Genomic DNA, 13,766 nt, shown 5'->3' with positions numbered 1-13,766 from the left:
AGCTCCCCCATGCCGGGCTTTTGAGTGCATGCTGAAATAAAAATTAACACGGAGTCCCACCTTACAATGTTTATTTCAGCCATTTTGTGGCTTCTTGACATCGCTACCGTTCAGTTTCTTTTTTTTTTAACCCTCTCTGTACCTTAGCGGTCTCTGTTCTCTTGTCATTCCTTTCCGAGTAGCACGCAAGTTCCGGCCATGATCAGCACCTCGCATGTTGCTGTATCGGCCGGGAAAGCGGGCGATGAGGACGAGGCGGAGAACGAGGATGAGGGACGAAGCAGCTCGGAGGAAAAGTTGCCCGGAGAGTCCCGCGCCACCTGGGGAAACCAGTGCGAACTGTTTCTTTCCTGCCTCGGCATGTCCATGGGCCTGGGGAGCTTCTGGAGAATGCCGTCGCTCGTCAGGGCCAACGGCGGAGGTGCGATATGCGACGCCTGCCGTACTTTCCGCTCTATACCCAGCAGCCATTGCGTATACTCCGAAGTATACGCTTGACGTAAACTATTACGTCAAACTCTTGCCTTTGCTCCGAGTTGCTGACAAGTTCGACTTCGCCCTGCCATCTGCTAACCGCCTAGTTAGCTCAGATGGTAGAGCGGCTGCCCCGAAAAGGCAGTGGTCCCGGGTTCGCGTCCCGGAGCAGGACGAATTTTTCTTCAACTGCGAGGCTTTTCTTTCGAGGAACCAGTATGGGTTTTTCTTTCTAGCAACTGCTACGATTGTGTGAATGTCTCATTATCCCTTCATCAATACTCCGAAGGGTGGAACATTTTGGCTGAAGATGTTTTGCAGCGTTAGCTGTTACGATCTCTGCCCTGCTCGAATGATGCAGAGTGACGTTAGAGCAGTATTTCCTCGAATTGTTAGCTAAGGGGAGGAGTATGCGAGGACCACTGCTGAGACTCGACTTTGCTGAGCGCGGTTTGTTTGAAGAGGGAGCAAAAGTTCTGAGAAGCCTTTATTGGGGCGTCGAAATTTTGCGGACCCCGGATCTGAGAAAAACGTTTAATTTCCCAGTGGTTTGTTACCGTAGCCAGTAAAAAGCGGCACAATATTGACCGTTGTATCTACTGGCGCAGCATATACTAGTACACCATGTGCTAGAAATACAGGCTGTAAATATGACTACCGGGCTGCGGAAATATTCAGCTGTTTCTTGGATCCTGCTGACTGAAAACGTTATATCGCCAGCTGTATTTATGAAAGTGCGCAACCTACATTGATGCATGCTAAATCGAAAACGAACAAAATCTACGTCTTACCGCTGTCTCCCGACTTTGGCTGCCTTCAGTTTTCAACTGGCGTGGGTGTTCTCGATTCCCGCGTGGACGTAACCTTCCAAACTTTCAGCAGTCAACGCTGTGGAGGCTAGAAGACTTCGTGCAACGGCTTCGTTCGCACTTCGACATACTTGGATGTTTTTTGACCGCACTGTGCGCAAGTGTTGTTTATGTAGGCTCAATATCGAATTAAACAAGTTTTAATCCTTAGAAATAAACACACTGTGGTGTACGGATGCGAAATGCCTTGTTTCAGATCGTTTTATTTTTGTTTCTCTTTTCGGGGTTTTCTTTTTTTATTTGCAACCCGTCGCGTGAAGCTTCACATGCATGCTAGGACGAGCGAACACTTGTTGTAGTGCAGAACGCATGGATGGTCCCGCCCAGCGAAGCCTAGACGGAACGCGCGGAGTGCATACGTGTTTCTTGACCGAACTTCTTGCGTAGCTTCCCCAGCGTTGACTGATATGTATGGAACGGGGTATACAGTTACGACACGAGCGAAGCTTCTGTAGCTACAACCTGATTCGTGTTTCGGCGTGTGCACTTTTGCGTACGCTCACGATAACTGGCGGGATGTCCCCGCGCAGCGAGAAGTTATGGCCACCGTATGTCCCGGCTCAGTATATTTATTTATTTATTTATTGTACATACTTTCAAGGCCGGCAGGCACAACAGAAAGGAGTGGTAGAGTACATTATTTGCAGAACGAGAAAAAATAAAAAATAATGAAGGAACTATAAGGCACTTTGAACAGCAAGCTTGAAATTGGTGCTGTCACAAATGGTGACTAAGGAGGCGGGAAGGCGGTTCCAGGCAGTGGCGGTTCTTGGTAAGAATGAAGAATGGTATAAATTAGTGCGGCAAGTTGGCACTTCAACTTTGTATTGATGATCGATGCGAGATGAGATGTAACTGGGTCTGGTGAAGAGATTTTCTTTCAGGAAAGGATTGAGGTAGTATATGAATCGGGACGCGTTTCTACAGTGGTAAATCTTAACGTGTCCACGCAGCTGCCTTCCTGGTCTCGTACGTGGTCGTGTCGCTGACCGTGGCCAAGCCGGTGTTCTTCATGGAGCTCTTCCTGGGACAGTTCTCCAGCCAGGGTTCCGTCGGCGTCTGGCGGTGCGCGCCCATCGGCAAAGGTGCGCGTGTTGGTGCGCTGCAGTAGCTGTTTTAATCTGGACTTTTCCGCATTAGATGCAAAAGACGCGGATGAACGCAGACACAGTGGTCATGTGTTTGCCATGACCTTCTGCAGTTCTTTTCCTTTTGTTTCCTTTTTCCGGTGCCCGTCTGCAGTGACGTCAACGAAAGCAGGAGGGTCACTTAGAGGGCGCTACTTTCGCAAAAGTTGGTCCCATTTTCTAGGTCTTTGCTATAGGGTCACATCAACTTTCTTTCATCGCATCTTCTGCGGAAGGAGAGGACCGGGTACGGAGCGGCAGCAGTAATAGGCAAAACTTGTCTGCGCTCTAAGAACAACTGGTATTAAATTCCTCAACACCTGGTGCCGCTGCAGTGGACCCTAGCTGGCTCCTATGCATAGCGGAGTAACTGGGAGTGACGGAGTGGCTGATCCGGCAAGTTCACTGTACTCGCTGGCAGCGTAAGGATTCACTACAAGCACCGCCCACTAAACCACACTCATCCGTGCCTCCGCTCCACAAAACGTTATCTCCGAGACACGCCCATATGGAAAGAAGTTCGTCCCCGCCGTGACGTCATCAAAATAAGCGAGCGTAGTTGGCTGGCTCATGTATACGAATTGTGTTCGAGTTAAACAGCCGTGTATGTACCATATTTGTCACTGCATTCTTATAGGCTATCACCGCCTTAAAGAGCAGTTAGGAGGCACTCCATCAAAGTCACTATTACTTATATTCAATAGTATATATATGGTCAACAGTTGCAAGGGATGAGTGAACAAAGATAGAATCTTACTTTAGACCAGTAGCTCATTCTTTGAAATCTTCAGCTGCATTTTTCGTTGTTGAGAAAGTTAACTTTAGAGAACAAAAGTAATGCCAAATCAATGGATAGGTCGATTATCTCATGCAGTTGAGTTCAGTAGGCCTAGCGCGTCACTTTAAAGACGCAGCGATCCTAAACGAAATATAACGTATCACAGAACTACTAATTTTAAAAGTTATTACCCGGTTTTTTTCACGCATCTAGCTTATGATGCACCTCACCCATTTTCTCAGTTCTGAGAAGAAGGCTGAGGTCTTCATTTGGTTTATAGGGCTCCTCAGAGGCCTTGTCCGGACAAGGACCTCGCTGAGGATACCCAATTATTGAAATAAGTTATACCATGTGTTTGGCGCATGATAGCCTAAGTCGCTTATGCGCCATAAAGCCCAATACAATACAATACAATACTTTCGAAAAGGCGTGACCGTTGCCCCGCCGTGACGCGCCCTGCAGGCATCGGCATCTGCATGTGCTACGTGAGCCTGCTGATCAGCATGTACTTCGTGTGCTTCGCGGCGCACGCCATGCTGTTCGTGTGGAAGTCGCTCGGCGATCGGCGGCTGCCGTGGGCCACGTGCGACGAGAAGTGGGGCGCCGACGCCGCCTGCTTCGTGCGCCAGCGGGGAAAGGTGAGCGCCGTTTGTTTCTGTATACCTGGTCTTCGTTTTAACCTCGGGTCTACCAATGAAAAAGATAAACATAACGAAACGAGAAAATTGCGAAGTTTTCTCACGTTTTCCCCGCTTTGTATTATACTGACCAATCTTCGTGTATTCTGTAAATGTACTACCCCCCCCCCCCACCCCTTATGTAATACCCCAAGCAGGGGCCTTTAAGGGAATAATAAATTATGATACTGCTGCTGCTGATGATGATGGTGGTGGTGGTGGTGCATCGAAAGCGATAGTAACAAAGTTTGGCATTGGGCATTAGCTCCTCGCACGGTGCTCTGACCTGCGCGGATGCAACGTGGCCCCACGTGACACAACTGCTGCGCGCCGTACCAGAAACAGCGCCGCTGGCAGATGCCAGGCGTCTCACGACGCTGGCACGACGAGGGACGACGGCAGCGGTGTTACCGGCGTCGCGCCTCGACGGTGCGCGAGATGAGACCCACGGAAAACTCTCAGCGTTTGTCAGCGTCCAATGAGAGAATCACACATACTTAACGTGACGCAGCAGGACGGGCGTGACGTCAGGGGACGGTGACGCTCGGTGGCGATTGTTGATAGCTATATAGGCCGCCAAAGACGCGGCCTTATAGCAATCCCGCGGGATATCAAGGGGCAGTTCGCAACCCAATCCGGTAGCTGCCGGCTGGGCCCCTTTCTGGAATTAAACTTGTTACATTGACGTTTGCTTTCCTTGCTGCTCATAGTGCGTATGTATATACGCAGCTGCTCAGCTGACAGGCTAACGGGTGTGCGCGCGACGTTCATGCCAGCTAGCAGGGGAAGCCAGAACGCTGCCCTGGCCCTGGCAGCGCCCAATTGCCAGCGTGTGACTATGCGCGTCCTCTTCGCTTCGTCGTGTTATTGTGATAGCAATAAAACGAATTACCGAAATAAAACGAACGATAGGAATCGAATTTTCACCGTTGGCGTTGCCGTGAGGCTCCGCATGTATATAGGGTGTCCCAACTATAATGCACAAAGATTTAAACATATGCCAGTGCCACGTGGCTGCACAGAACCGAGGCGACGCTGTTTGCCGTCGCTTGGGGATACTCAGATTATTATTTTTTTTTTGCGTTCTAGCTTACTACATAATTAGTCTTGATTAATCAATGAGCTTCTGAAATATTATAACTAGATGACAATTGTCAATTAGATAATTGTATAGTAACATGAACATGAAAAACTATGCCGATGCAGCTTTCTGTTGCCCAATACGTGCTACATAAAAGTGCTTTTCCCGAGCGTGAAAGAAGCCCGCGAATACGCGCAAGATGGCCGCTCGAGGCACGTGTACAATGACCACTGAGTCGGCCAGAACCATGAGAGCCGCCGTTTCGTATAGGGTGAGCGGGCTCGTCTCGCACCCCAGAAGCCCCGATTCGATTCCCACCCAGACCGAAATCTACCAAAATTTCATTTCGAATCCATTAATTTACTTTGTTTACAGGAGGCTCTCTAATAAACTTGCCGTCAATTCGAGCATTTCTTTTACGCGTTTTTACTGTTTGCGCCACCGGCCATTTCGGGTACCATCTTTCGGTCACGCCGACGCCGACGCCGACGGATTTTTCGTGCGATTGGGACATATAATGCTTTCTCATTAAACAGAAAGCTTCGCATAAAAAAAAACATCCTGTATATAAAGGGGGTCGCTGTTTCGGGTCGATAGTTCTTCTGTGCCACGGGCACGGGGCAGCGCGGTCAAGAGATGGTTAATAATAATAATATATGGGGTTTTACGTGCCAAAACCACTTTCTGATAGACCAGTTGCATAAATGCCAGCAACACTGTAAAAAGCTCTGGAGTGTTCAAGCAACACTGTGCAGCGCCGCCATTGTGCATGAAAACATTACAAAAAAAAACCGCAGTGCACATGCGGATGCGATAGGGGTAGGCAAGTAGATTTTTGTTCTGTGGCCTTATCTTAACGTGAACAATCGTCTGCGCTGCATTTTGTGTTCCCCGTTTGTGCAATCGCTCTCAACGATGTCGCACCATTCAGGGAAGGTAATTTTTCCCATCACTGGATGGAAGAACGACCTGGCCGTGTTACCTCCGCTGTCAGATCGGAGCGTACACGAATTTTATGCAGGACGATCGGGTACGAAACGAAGCTACGATCGAAGCTACAACTTTCACGTGGAATCATACGTCAACGTATGTGCGCTGAAGACCAATGTCACCCAAAACAGGTAAATATTTGTGCAACTCTATCGCATGTAAACGGGCGATAGTCGCAACCGTTGACTCTCAGTGATAAAAGTGCTTTGCTGTTGTGTGAATGTTAAGAAATCCTCATGACTTTATTTATGCTTAGGTTTAAGAAAACAAATTATAGATCAGTTGGTGCAATAGTTTATTCTCTTGTCTGAAGTCATGGATGGAGGAGCTTAGCACTCTTTATTTATTTCCAGCTCCGGGCTCATCTTCTTGAAGGCACCATGCTACCGAAGCAAAAAGAAGAACGCGCCCCCGTATTCCGTGATGGTAGCATTGGACGCGACACGCATCATCGATGGAAGCTGCGACTGCCCGGCAGGAAAGCTCGCCTGCAACCACATGATCGCTGTTTTGAGGACTGCCATGCTCCTACAGTCAAAGGGTTTCTCAGAGGCGCCGGACCAGCTCTCGTGCACGGATTTGCCTCAGCAATGGAGGATTCCCCGCAGAAGCGCGATCAGAGGATGCCCGCTTCAATCCGTGGACTGGCGCAAAGCGAAAGAAGGCGGGACTAGCGCGCCAAAGTTTGCCTTGCCGAAGGAGCGCCGTGTACGCCGTAGAAATCGGCAGGAGCAAGAAGAGGCGAAGCAAAAGTTTGCTCAAGAACTGCTTTCGTTTGACCCAGATAATGACTTCGCGAAAGCGCTCCTGCTGACCGACGAAGGCGACACCGTGCAGTCCAGGTTTGGGCTGGTGTCCTCATTGGCGCCACAGAGCTACCAGCAGTCCCTGCTGCCACACGGTTTCACTGTGCTTCTTTCTGGGTTAGAACCAGCAAACGAAGAAAATCCTTGTGAAAGCATCCCGACTGTCACTTTCTTCGAAAGCGGCACAGCCTGGAATCCTCCAGCACACCTTGAGTCAAACAGTGTTATGCAGGTCAGAGGCTGGTCAATGTTTCTTGCAAGGAATTATTATGAACCTCTCGATTGTTGTGTGTTGGTGCCAAATCCTTGTGCGAATTACGTTTAGCCATGGTTTCGATGCTATAGGCAGAGTCATCACGTTCAATATTTTAATTGCCTTGGACCCGCGTTTGGTAGCAAATAGATGCGCACTTTCATATAGTTTCCTGTCACTAGGTTGTATCGGACAGATGTAATATTTTGTATTTTTAGCAACCCCACAAATATTAAGGCGTACATCTCTTTATCCGTTAGACCAATGTGTGCACTGAGCGTGAGGAGCGTGGGAAACATGCAATGTTTTTAATTTTCATATCTGTCTGACATTTATTTCCTGCATCAGGAGATATGTGTGACACCGTTGGCAGCTGAAGCACTTGAAAAGGACAGCCGCCAGCAGGCAAAAAGCGCAACATGGCAGCAGGAACGCCGGCTTCGTGTCACATCCTCCAAGTTTGGTGCGGTCCTGAATAGGAAGGAGTGGACTATTAAGGGCCTGCAGAATCTCACAGCTGCAAGAGACCTTTCTAGAGTTACTGCAGTCAAGTTAGTATTTTCTTTTTATCCTTGTAAACACATGAACAAATTATATATGCCACAGAGTGGCATTAGTGTATCCAAAAATTGTGCTATACATTGTAGCTTAACTAACATTGCACGAAGTTTATTTCTGTTACATTTTTCCAGTTACGGCATCAAGATGGAGTCGCTAGCTGCTCAACGCTACGAGGATGCTCTACGCCGTCTGGGCCATGCTCCTACAGTTAGCACCTGTGGATTGCTGGTTAACCCAGCTTTTCCTTGGTTGGGTGCGTCGCCCGACAGGATTGTGTACGACCCCACAGAACAATCCTATGGTGTAGTGGAGATAAAGTGTCCCTACTCTTTACGTGACCACAAGGCGTCTGCCCTTGTAAACACTGATTTCTGTAGCATAATCAGGGATGGTGTACCAGAGCTGAAGAGGGACCACCAGTATTACCATCAACTGCTTGGGCAGATGGGTGTATCGCAGTTGCGCTGGGGTGACTTTGTGGTCTATGGAGGAGATTTTATTTTGATTGAAAGAATAAGATTTAATGAAAATGAATGGAGAAGTGCCAGAGAGGTGCTCGACAACTTTTACTTTGACACACTGCTGCCATACCTGTTGAGCACTGTAATCTGATGTGATACAGAAAACAATGCAAAAATGGCATGTCGAAAAGACAAGTAAGGCTGCAAACATTTTATTGCACACAAGAGGAGGGCAGCACCACGAGGCAGTGAGGATTGACATATGACTAGCAAATGAGTGTCTTTAAGGAACACTATGGATTCGATCAGTTTGTGTCTTCTTTTAGAAGTGATGGCTGGAAGTTTGTAAGGAAGGCACACACGGCCCACATCTGATTCGCTAAGGGTACAAGGGAGATTGGAATCGACCGGTCAAAAATGTGATATCCCTTGATTTTCTTGATCTTCCTCTCCACATGTATCCTGATAGCTGCAATTTCTTGAGTCTCCTCCACTTCGGCGGGAGTAAATTGCCCATGCATGAGGAAGGGTGGAATGTTCAGCATAACTTTCTTGCTTTGTAGCAGGTCTTTTATTTTAAATCCCTTGTCAGCCATGACTGAGTCACCTGTGTCAAACTTCAGGTCTAAAAATCCACTCTTCTCCACACACTCTCTGTCAGACGTACACCCAGTAAATAGTTCGGAAACAAAAGTCAGTACTCCATGAGGGGATATGCCTACGAGTGCTTTGAACGTATGGGTAGACTTGTACGAGGAATAGACTTGTGATTGCGTGACGAAAGATGTTGGCACATCACATCTAATCTCAGTGGCATCCAAGATGACACGCGTTGATGGATATTTTTCCTTGAAAGCAGATGGCATGGCAGCATCAATAGCTTGTCGTGATATCCATGTTGTCATTTCTGTTACCTGCAAATAAATATAGTCAAGCACTGCGGAAAAAATTCTTGACACTGTGCTGATGGATACGTTGAACAAGTGGCCGATGTGTCTGTGAAATAAGCCAACTCGAAGTTTAACAAGCACAAGAAAGAGCTGGTTCTCCATACCAACCTTGTGTCGCCGACCACTATACTCAACATTTCGTAGCCCGCTCCTCGTACGCTTGCGTGCAATGTTTTCTCCATTTTCCCCAAAATCAAGGAGATTCATGAGAGCACAGAAGTGCTTATAGCTGGGCAGTCCAGTGTAAAACTCAATGTCATCATTGTTGTCCTTGAATCTTTGAATTCCAAATGGAGGCAATTCTTCCAGCTTCTCAATATTTTTCTGTGCAGTGACAAGCTCTGTGCGAAGCAGCTTTAATTCATTATTTTGTGCCTTTATTTGCAGCTTCAGGCGCTGATTTTCTGCTTCGGTTGCTTTGCTTGCAGCGAGTTTATTTTCTAAGTCAGCAATAGTTTTTCTTAAAGAGCTTACTTGCAGCTTCAGGTGATGATTTTCAGCTTCTGTATCTGCTCCGCTTGCTTTGCTTGCAGCCAGCTCCTGCTCTAGGGCAGAAATATTTTCTCTGCATGCACAAATACTTCCAGAGGCTGGTTCTTCTGGTGACTGTTGCGGTTTGTCAGGAAGCAAAGTGGAGCCCGTATCTTCAACATTGAAGACGTCAGTGCCTTCACTGAATGTATTTTTGTTGCGTCCATCTGCTGAGTTTTCCTTGTCATCTGCTCGGTTATCGATACAGGTGTCTACCTTTTGTCCTGTAGTGAAAAGCCCTTGAATATTACCGTTACACTTCCTTTTTGATAATGCAACTTTCTGAAGTGGTGCCCGTTGAGCTGGTGGTTTCCTCGATGGCTTTGGCTGCTTGAATAAAAATATGGATGGCACAGCAGACTGGTGTAAGTGTCGGTAACCATTAGCAACATTAGCAACAAAGTCACTCTTAAGAAAGTGGAGAGAGCAGACCCTGGTGGCCTTCGAAACTGTGAAGAGTGGGCCTTCATCTCGCCTGATGGCTGCAATCCACTTTTTGTATATGTCCTGGTCTCTTGGGAATCTGTGGTATGACACCTGTGAATAAAAGTCAATATTCAGAACACTTTCTGTCTTGATTGGGACATATCTCAACAACGCTCTCTTAAAACAAAGAATTGACGATGCTATGCAAGACAAGGTTTCAAACACTCGACAAATCTGCGCAACCGAGGTCTACGCACATGGCTGCACCGTTACAAATTTATCGATTTCAGGTACTTATATGCGTAGGGCTTTACGACAACGGACCAGAATCTGTCTTTTTTTTTTCGATGAAGGCAGATAAAGTAACTTTATAGCGAAATAAAACGCGAAATTATGTTTTGACATGCATACAGGGCTCGACTAAAAGTGCGTGTGCACAGTAATGCAGCCGTCAGGCGAAATGCACGGCTATGTCTGACATCGTCGGTCCACACACACTTAGTTGTCTTGCTTGACCATATCACACGGCACAAGTACTGCCTGCGAACATCGCAAACCGGATGTGTTTCGCTACCAACATAAACGGCGCAGACGGTGTTTCGACATAAGCATTCGCAGAGCTGTGCCAAACCACAAATGGCCTCCGCCCTTAAAGAATGGCATGCGCGCACAGCACGATCTCAAAACGTTCCCTTTACAGCGTAACACAACGATATAGCCCTTTGCTTAGGGAGACAAGTGGTCAAAACCGTGTGACGGCGTCCGGTAAACATCGTGCCGCATCCCACAAACCGCAAAAAGTTTCAGGTTTTTAAAGGCATTTACTTAATAATTTTATCGCTAAACCGTATCGAGATCACTTATAGATGAATCAAGCTACATGTCTAGCCATTAAAATAAGTAAAAACATGCTTAATTACATAAACAAGCTACTGCCTGACAAGCACACGACGGAGGTGCGACGCAGCAAGAAGGGACTTACCTTCTGTCCAGACTTGTCAAAGCCACCAAACTGCGTGCACAGTGGCACACAGCAGTTAACTGGCATGACTCCAGGTCACAGTCGCCCAACAACAGCACGAAAAGGGATGAGTTCGCCACAAGCGTCGATTCAGTACGCCAAGCCGGTATCACGCGTGTACTGAACGGGCGAAACGCACACGACTATTCATGCACAATGGCGGCCGCTGGCTGCTTCCTGTACGCAAGTACAGATGGCGCTGCAACGAATTTTGTTTTGCAACTCGTCTATTATGAGGCACGCCGTAGTGGGGGACTCCGGAAATTTCGACCACCTGGGGTTCTTTAACGTGCACCTAAATCTAAGTACACGGGTGTTTTCGCATTTCGCCCCCATCGAAATGCGGCCGCCGTGGCCGAGATTCGGTCCCGCGACCTCGTGCTCAGCAGCCCAACACCACAGCCACTGAGCAACCGCGGCGGTCAAGAGATGGTTAAGACGAGACGGGGAAAGCGCGCGCATGCGCAGGTGCCCTGCAAGGACGTCACGTGGTGGCTGGCCGAGCGCTACGCGAACGCCAACCTGACCGAGGGTCACGAGGTGACGTACGAGGACCTGGTCTTCTACGTGCCCGACGACGTGTACAAGAACAAGTCCGACGGCTGCCAGTACGGCTCCAGCACGGCCGCCGAGCAGTTTTACTTGTGAGTCGCCATGCTGTGCGCGCGCATGCCTTCGCTGTGTGTGTGCACCCGGCCACAAAAGTTTACGGACCACGGGATCCCGGAAAACGTTCCGTTCCCGAGCAGCCTGTAGCATTGTATAGCCAGCCAACCTGCGTACGACGATGTTGTTAGCATGTTCTATAGTCGAGGCCCGAAGTGCGAATACCAGGCTGCGTTGTGAGGCTACGCAGATATTCAGCTTTTTTTATCGGATTTCATGGCCCGTAATGTTTTGTGGCCGGGTGTACGTACTTAGCCAAGCCTCGGCGATTGGTCGGTGAGACTGAGAATCCTGCGCGCCCGAACTGTACACGTTGTGGGTGCCGAAACTCGCAATTTGTTCTCAACTCTTGTCTCACAGAGCTTGCAAGCTAGTGTAGCGTTTGGATTGCGTTAGCGTATTCAAGTGTTAACGTATCATTTTTTTCGTATATTGCAACTGCATTGTTGTTGTATGAATGGAACCGGCTCCTTACTGACGTTGCAAATGCCGCGACTTTTTTTCGAACTGCCCATGTTTCAGAATGCTTGCAAGGTTGGAATTTATCTTGGGTTACTGTATTGAAGGGCTAATGCATTATTTTTATTGTATGGATGTGACCAAAGCGCTATTGTATAGATGTAATAATGCATTTTTACTTTTGCTATTGTATTCACCACCCCTAGCTAGGCAAATACTCGACTGAAGTATCTTCCAGTAAATAAGTCGACAAATAAATACAGACAGAATCTGTTTGATGGTGTTAATTGCTACGGCCATAAGTACATTCCGCGGTGGAAGGTGTTGGCTTCTACACTGGCAGGCATCGCAAGGCAACCAATGTCGGAAGGTGCTATTTTGGCCTCAATGTGTGACCACATAGCAGCAAAGAAACAGCAACGATCGAGGGCTGTTACGGACAATTTGCAGAGCATCGGACTGTAGTCTTGAGACAGTAAGGGTTCGCGCACACTAGTCCGACCCGACACCGATTTCGGTCTGCCGACTGTCGGCGACAGCGTTTTTTTTCTTCGTGTCGGCGTCTCTGTCACATTGTACCGCATCGCATTGTGTCGCGTCAATCTGCCGACCGTCGGCAGATTGATGCCGACCGTCGGTGTGTACGCACTTACCGCGTATGGTTACTGCTCGCAGCCGTCACATCTTGGGCCTGAGCGAGAGCGTGAGCGTGAGTGGCAACTTCCGCATCGACATCCTCGTCTGCATCGGCATCTGCTGGATTGTATTCTACTTGACCGCCTCCAGGGGCATACGGCTCTCCAGGAAGGTGCGCCCCCAATACGCGCCTAGACAGTGTAGTCATGTGAAACTATCGATAAATGGACCATCGATAGTTCGATAGCTTTTTTCAAACTATTGATAGAGTAAGAATAAGACTACGGATACTAGTGTTAGCCGTATCGCTAGTATCACGATATTTCGCTATGAAACTATCCACACTCATATCGACAGTATTGCGATAACTTCGCAATTCTTGGCTAGTGATACAAATCTATAAGGAGCTCCACAGATGAAGTAGCACCCTGTGGAATAGAAGTTAAACAGAGATAGAGTGCCGGGCTGGCCAACTTTGCGAGCAGTGGAGCTATCTTTGTTGCCTTTCACAAAGATAGGCCCACCTATCGAAACGTTGGTCAGCCTTTCGGTACTTTGTCCCTGTTTGTCTAACTTATTCTCTCTCGCAGTTGGCTAGTGATAGAAATTCTGCGGTAGATAGCCATCAGTATAACACTCAGCTTATGCAGTTGAAAAGGGGGAAACGTCGCCAACTTTATGTTGCAGTGTTTGCGGGCTGTACGCCTCGTGACTTAAGCGACGGATAGTTTTCGTACTATCGATAGTATACTATAGATATCAACGGGGCGGTCTCGACAGTACTATCGATAGTGCACTGTCGATGGTAGTTTCGGTAGTTTTTGTACTGTAGACGGTTTCATAATGACTAAATGATTGACGTAGTAGTTCTGCGGAAACCCGCAAGGTGGAGAGAAATAAGTAATAAAGGGAAAATCAGACATCCACCCGTTCGTAGCAATTGCTACAAAGGAAACCCATACGGGTTGCTCGAAAGAAAAGCCTCAGAGTTGAAGAAAAA

At 47.9% G+C, this 13,766-nt stretch overlaps 3 protein-coding genes across 8 annotated transcripts in view; 2 read left to right on the top strand and 1 right to left on the bottom strand.

Moving 5' to 3' along the window:
• The window catches only part of LOC139060874 (sodium- and chloride-dependent glycine transporter 1-like), a 44,405-nt gene that overhangs the window by 2,072 nt on the left and 28,567 nt on the right, over positions 1–13,766 (top strand). For 5 of the 6 annotated variants that reach the window (XM_070540133.1, XM_070540132.1, XM_070540134.1 and 2 more), the window contains exons 2-6: positions 183–421; positions 2,297–2,428; positions 3,711–3,886; positions 11,459–11,649; positions 12,806–12,938. In XM_070540133.1, the coding sequence (XP_070396234.1) occupies positions 199–421; positions 2,297–2,428; positions 3,711–3,886; positions 11,459–11,649; positions 12,806–12,938 (855 nt within the window). In that variant the 5' untranslated portion in view covers positions 183–198. The remainder of the gene's footprint in view (positions 1–182; positions 422–2,296; positions 2,429–3,710; positions 3,887–11,458; positions 11,650–12,805; positions 12,939–13,766) is intronic. The other variant, XM_070540131.1, reaches the window with a different exon arrangement.
• On the top strand, positions 5,916–8,228 carry LOC135911377 (uncharacterized). Its single transcript, XM_070540129.1, has 4 exons — positions 5,916–6,127; positions 6,350–7,034; positions 7,404–7,606; positions 7,748–8,228. The coding sequence occupies exons 1-4, from the start codon at positions 5,922–5,924 to the stop codon at positions 8,226–8,228; spliced, it is 1,575 nt and encodes a 524-aa protein (XP_070396230.1). The 5' UTR covers positions 5,916–5,921.
• LOC139060873 (uncharacterized) lies at positions 8,274–11,144 on the bottom strand. The gene is made up of 2 exons (XM_070540128.1): positions 10,967–11,144; positions 8,274–10,095 (listed from the first exon to the last, which is right to left on the bottom strand). Exons 1-2 carry the CDS (start codon positions 11,030–11,032, stop codon positions 8,383–8,385), a joined length of 1,779 nt encoding a protein of 592 aa, XP_070396229.1. The 5' UTR covers positions 11,033–11,144; the 3' UTR covers positions 8,274–8,382.

Source organism: Dermacentor albipictus, chromosome 6 (assembly GCF_038994185.2).
Source record: "Dermacentor albipictus isolate Rhodes 1998 colony chromosome 6, USDA_Dalb.pri_finalv2, whole genome shotgun sequence".
Lineage (NCBI taxonomy): Eukaryota > Metazoa > Arthropoda > Arachnida > Ixodida > Ixodidae > Dermacentor > Dermacentor albipictus.
This window is presented reverse-complemented; position numbering and strand designations above follow the sequence as displayed.

What these genes read in the sequence shown, in the direction of transcription:
- LOC139060873 (XM_070540128.1), bottom strand. Translation starts at nt 11,032, where the DNA reads ATGCCAGTTAACTGCTGTGTGCCACTGTGCACGCAGTTTGGTGGCTTT. An exon ending in TTGACAAGTCTGGACAGAAG is followed by an intron (nt 10,096 to 10,966) that starts GTAAGTCCCTTC and finishes TTTTATTCACAG; the next exon opens with GTGTCATACCACAGATTCCC.
- LOC135911377 (XM_070540129.1), top strand. Translation starts at nt 5,922, where the DNA reads ATGTCGCACCATTCAGGGAAGGTAATTTTTCCCATCACTGGATGGAAG. An exon ending in ACCAATGTCACCCAAAACAG is followed by an intron (nt 6,128 to 6,349) that starts GTAAATATTTGT and finishes ATTTATTTCCAG; the next exon opens with CTCCGGGCTCATCTTCTTGA. An exon ending in TCTAGAGTTACTGCAGTCAA is followed by an intron (nt 7,607 to 7,747) that starts GTTAGTATTTTC and finishes ACATTTTTCCAG; the next exon opens with TTACGGCATCAAGATGGAGT.